Source organism: Apteryx rowi, unplaced genomic scaffold, assembly GCF_003343035.1.
Source record: "Apteryx rowi isolate R43461 unplaced genomic scaffold, aptRow1 scaffold_68, whole genome shotgun sequence".
Lineage (NCBI taxonomy): Eukaryota > Metazoa > Chordata > Aves > Apterygiformes > Apterygidae > Apteryx > Apteryx rowi.
In genome coordinates this window covers 2699947-2704907 of record NW_020450960.1, presented here as the reverse complement: position 1 = coordinate 2704907, position 4961 = coordinate 2699947, and the positions used below count along the sequence as shown (strand labels likewise).

General features: G+C 68.6%; 1 protein-coding gene across 2 annotated transcripts in view; it reads right to left on the bottom strand.

Annotated features, from left to right (window-relative positions):
• Nucleotides 1–4595, bottom strand: part of KCNQ4 (potassium voltage-gated channel subfamily Q member 4) — an 8011-nt gene extending 3416 nt beyond the window's left edge. Inside the window, exons 1-7 of one of the 2 annotated variants that reach the window (XM_026085950.1) lie at nucleotides 4469–4595; nucleotides 4091–4266; nucleotides 3872–3997; nucleotides 3649–3759; nucleotides 3421–3516; nucleotides 2879–2967; nucleotides 1542–1697 (exon numbers count right to left, since the gene is read on the bottom strand). In XM_026085950.1, the coding sequence (XP_025941735.1) occupies nucleotides 1542–1697; nucleotides 2879–2967; nucleotides 3421–3516; nucleotides 3649–3759; nucleotides 3872–3997; nucleotides 4091–4266; nucleotides 4469–4586 (872 nt within the window). In that variant the 5' untranslated portion in view covers nucleotides 4587–4595. The remainder of the gene's footprint in view (nucleotides 1–1541; nucleotides 1698–2878; nucleotides 2968–3420; nucleotides 3517–3648; nucleotides 3760–3871; nucleotides 3998–4090; nucleotides 4267–4468) is intronic. The other variant, XM_026085951.1, reaches the window with a different exon arrangement.
• Between the last annotated feature and the right edge of the window lie 366 nt (nucleotides 4596–4961).

Sequence of the window (4961 nt, the reverse complement as noted above, 5' to 3'; positions counted from 1 at the left end):
AGGAGAAAGACAAGATGAAAATGTTATGAGAGGAGATGCTGGCCCAGGGGACGGCAGGGACGGTCCCTCTTGCCATCTCCCAGCCCCGTCCCACGGCCGGGCCGGGTGGACGGAGGAGCGGGAGACCTCGCAGCAATGCGGGAGGGATGGAGCCGCCCCGGGCTCGTGGTCCCCTCGGGGCTGAGCCACCGGGGCGGCCCCGGCTCCGCGCCGGCAAGGCGGCATCCCGGCAGCCCTCGCGGAGACCCTTCTCTGACGGATGCCGCAGGGGAAACTGGGGCCTGAGGCCGTGGAGGAGCGGAGCTCCCTCGCCCCACCTAGCCCTGGGCACACACCGGGTCTCCCAGATGCTCTGCAGCAGGAGCGGGACCGGAGCAGCACCTGCGAGCCGACGCCACCAGCAGAATTGCAGCCCGGCACGGACGTGCCRAAGCGTCTCATCTCCTCTCCATGGGATCCGGGCTGGCTCAGCCTCGCTGCAGCTCTGTGCCCAGCACCTTGCCGCGGTGCTCCCAGGCGTGGGCGCTGGAAATCCACTTCTGGTCGTGGGAAACACCTTCCTGGATGGGCTTCTCCACCCTGCCTCCTCTCCAGGGCCCCGCTGTGGGCTGGGCACAGACCATCATTTCTCCTTCTTCAGGGCATCGCCCCACTGGGATTAGCGCAGGGAAGAATTCCCCGCGGGATCTTCCTGGACTGAGCGCCGCACACGCTGGCCGGACGAGCCTTAGGGTTTTCCAGCTGCAGCCCCCAGCCATGGGCAAGGCAGGGGCTGGRGTGCTCCTTGCTCCGCTCTGCCGCACGGACACGCAGGTCCCAGCTACCTCCGGGCCTTCAGCGGGGCTGGTGCACGTTTGCTTTCAGCCTCGTGCATGCTCGGCTCGCCTCGTGCACGCTCGGTTTGCCTCGTGCACGCTCAGTTTGCCTCGTGCACGCTCGGTTTGCCTCGTGCACATTTGGTTTGCTTCGTGCACACCCAGTTTGCCTCGTGCACACTCGGTTCACCTCGTGCACGCTCAGCTCGCCTCTGCGAAACACCCCAGGGCCATGCCTACACCAGAAGCAGAGCGAGGTGGAGCTGAACCTTTCAAGAAGCTTCCCGAAGTCATGGATGGTCCAGAGCATCATTGAGGGAGCAGCAGAGGACCCAGCCCGGGCGCCGCATCCCTGTTTTGGTGGCCCCGAGGACACCGGAGCGGAGCAGAGCTGATGGGCTGTGATGCGACGCCAGGGACGGCACGGATGAGCAGGTCCGTCAGCGAGGACCGAGCCTGCGCCCTCCGGAGCTACGGACCAGGAGCGCCGCCTGCCTGCACCGTCTAAGCAGCCCGCGAGGCTCACGGGCGGCGCGCGCAGCCCTCTGCCGCRGCCCTGCTTTGGCAAGCAGCCCCCGGGCTGCTCCGTCGGGACTCCCTGCCCCGGGAGCCGGCAGCGGCGGCGATGCGGCAGGGCCGGGAGGCTGCCGCCCCAGGCACACAGACACACACGAGCGCAGCAGGGACAGGAGGGACAACGCGGCGCCGTGGCGGGCTGCACCCTACCTTTCCCCTGCACAAGCGGCGGGGCTGATGCTTTTCTGGCCAGAGGTGAAGGACTGATAAGGCGGTGGGGCTCCGTCAGGCCATTTTTTCACCTCTGAATTCCTAATTCCTCCGTTGCGGACTCGGTGCAAATGCTCAAAGATTAGGACCAGCTCTCTGAGGTTGGGGTCAAATAAAAACATGGAGAAATTAAACCTTCCAAAGCAAACAAGATGAGCAAACCAAGGCTGAGCAGAGCCGGGTCCTYCTCTGTGCAGACCAAAGCAAAAACAGGGCAAAATAAGAAGCAAAAACAGAATAAATCCTTTCTTTCAAAAGACAGTTTCTTAACAGTGCTGAGCAGCAGGGCAAGGACCGATCTGCAGCCCAGGGGCCCCGGCACGGCCCCGTCCTCCCTCGCACCGGGCGGAGGAGCCCGAGCGGCCAGGCAGGAGGGAGCGCAGATCCTGGCAGGAATCACACCTGGCCCCATCCCAGCTGCCTGCTGCACAGCGCGGCGGGCTGGGGGACCGGGCGGCTGCGTGGCAGGATGCGCCACTGCACCGCCGCTGCCGGCAATCAGAGGGACTTGTTCCCCGCGCTGTTAAGAATCCTGTCTTTTGGGGGAAAAAAAAATTAAGATTAAAACAAAACAATAACTTTTGTCTTTGCAACGAAAAAACGGTGGCAGAAGGCAAAGGTGAAGGCAGCGGGGCAGGGGCCTTGCGCGTGGGGCGGGCAGCAACCACAGCGCGGGCTGCGGCGAGCTCAGCGCCGCCGGGGCGGGCACGAGGTGACGGGAGCACGGGGGGCGTCCAGAAACGCGTCGGGGTCCTTGATTCACCGCAGCAGCCATTTCCCGCAGGTCCAGGGCAGAGAGCGCTCCGGGGACCTGGCGCTCCCCGCCGGACCCCGTCCGCCCTCCCTCTGCCCCCGTGTCCCGCTCGCGGGTCCGTCGCTCCGGGGGCCTCGGAGGCGGCTCGCTGCGGCTCTGGCCGCAAGCAGCAGCACTGTCCTCGTCCACGGCATGGGCTGTTGGATGAAGGCTACGGACGGGGAGAGGGAGGGATGGGATGGATGGGCTCAACGGTCTGGGGGGGATGATGATGATGGAGGAGGAAGTCAGGCGTTTCGGCAGCCGCCGCGCTGGGGCTCCGGCATCCCGGGCCGTGCAGACCCGAGCCCCGAGGCGAGGCTGAGGAAGGCCGTGCGTGCTCCTCATCCTCGTGGCCCCACGAGCCCTCTGCATGTCCGCGGGGCCCTGGGCGGCAGCCGCTGGCGGGGCAGGAGCCCCCCCGGCCGCGTGGGCGCCCYGGGCRCCCCCCCGCAGCCCTCGCCCCGCGCCGYGCCGTGCCTACCTGAAGGAGGGCAGGAGGCTGTCGTAGTAGCACCACGTGGCCGTCAGGTACGCCCGGGCGCCGTCCGTCGAGTAGAGGCGCCAGGCAGCCTGGGCGAGGGCGAGAGCCCCGGCGTCAGCCCGCGCCGGCCGCCCTCCCCTCCGAGAGCCCCGCGCCGCCGGCACGGCCGAGCCCCCCGGGGACCCCTCCGGCCCTGGGAGCGGGCAGAGACGCAGCGGGGTGCTGCAAACACGGGGCTGGGTGCCGCTCAGCGYTGGTGCAAGCCCAGGGCGCTGCTGGTTGTGCCGGGGAAGCCGGCAGGGAGCGCGKGGGGCCGGCAGCTCCCCTTCGCCCCCGGGCTCGGAGCGAGGGGGACAAGGCAGAGCCGCCTCTCTGGCCACGACGGGTGAAGACTGGCCCAAAGGAGCCGACCGCTGCGTTCGGGGCCGGTCCTTCCCGTGGCATGGGGACCGTGGGGACTGCGGGGACCAGCGCAGCAGGACAGCAGGGACCGCGGAGCCGCGGGAAGAGAGACGGGGCAGGACGCGCCGGCCCAGYGGTACCTGGATGAGATTCGCCGCCGGCGTCCGTCTCTTCTCAAAGTGCTTCTGCCGATGCTGCTCCTGCACTTTGAGGGCGAAGCCAGAGCCCAGGATGCCCTGGGGACGGAGGGGATGGGGGTCTGCGGGTGCTGGACCGGGGGACCCTCCCGCCCCAGGGGAGGATTTTGCCCCTTCTCCCCCCCATTTTCCCCCGGCAGCGCGGGAGCCCCGTCCCCGCGCCCCACTCACGGCAGGCAGCGCGAAGAAGGAGATGCCGAGGAGGGCGAAGCCGGCCGCCAGCATCCGGCCCAGCCACGTCTGGGGCGTCTTGTCCCCGTAGCCGATGGTGGTGAGGGTGATCTGCGGGGGCAGAGAGCAGGGGGAGGCCTGGAGGGAGCCCCCCGCCCGCCGGCGCCAGCCCGCCCTCCTCGCCCCCGCCGGGGGCCGGGGGGGCCGCGGCGGCCCCACGTACCGTGCCCCACCACAGGGAATCGGCGTAGGTGGCGAACTGCGCGTTGGCGTCCTTCTCGGCCAGGTAGACGAGGAAGGAGGAGAAGATGAGGACGAGGAAGCCGATGTACCAGGCTGTGATGAGCTCCTGCCGGGGCGGCGGGGTTGGGGAGGGGGCGGTGAGGGCGGCCGCGCCGGCGGGACCCCCGTCCCCGCGCTGGGCCCCCCCGCCAGCCCTCACCTTGCTGTGAGCGTAGACGACGGAGCCCAGCAGCTTCCAGGTGCCGCCGCGGCGRTCCATGCGCACCATGCGCAGGATCTGCAGGAAGCGCATGCTGCGCAGCGCCGACGTGGCGAAGATGTTGCCCTGGGTGCCAGCGGCGATGACGGCCACCGAGGCGATGAAGACGATGAAATCTGGGGCGGGGGGAGGGCGGTGAGGGTCAAGGCGGGGGGACGTGTGATGARGTCTCCCCTGTGCTCAGCCCCACTGGGTGCTCTGCACCCAGCACCCCCGGGACCCCTTGCAGCGGGGTCCAGGYGCAGCGTCATCCATTGGGCGACACTGGAAGTCCCCAAATTCACGGAGAGCCCRTGCCGCCCCCCAGCCCCGCGGTACCTATCACGCAGAAGGGTTTCCTGGCAAAGCGGAAACGGCCCCTCCAGCCGCGGTAGCGGCAGCAGCAGCCGGCCGCCCAGACGCGGATGATGTACTCCATGCCGAACACCACGATCATGACGAACTCCTGCCGGGGGCGAGAGAGACGGGACAGCGGGACGGATAAGCGGGGCAGGCAGGGGCAGCGGGGCCGAGCGGGGCACGCTGGCAAGGCGGGCGGCGTTGAGGGGTGCAGCGAGAGCCCAAAGCAAACCCTGGTGCCGCGGGGCGGCCGGGCCGGCGAGAGAGGCGCCCGGGGCGTTGAGGCTGCCTGCGCAGCCCGGCCTGCCTACCTGTGCCAAGCTCAAATATAGCTGGGTCCTTTTCCTCCTCCGTCAGCATTGTCCTCCTGCCTCGCGCGCAAACAAGCCCCCGTTCTGCTTACGCGCGGGAAAGTCACAAGGACCTTCCCAAATTAGTCTCCATCACTCGGGAGAACTCCAGCGTCAGCCGT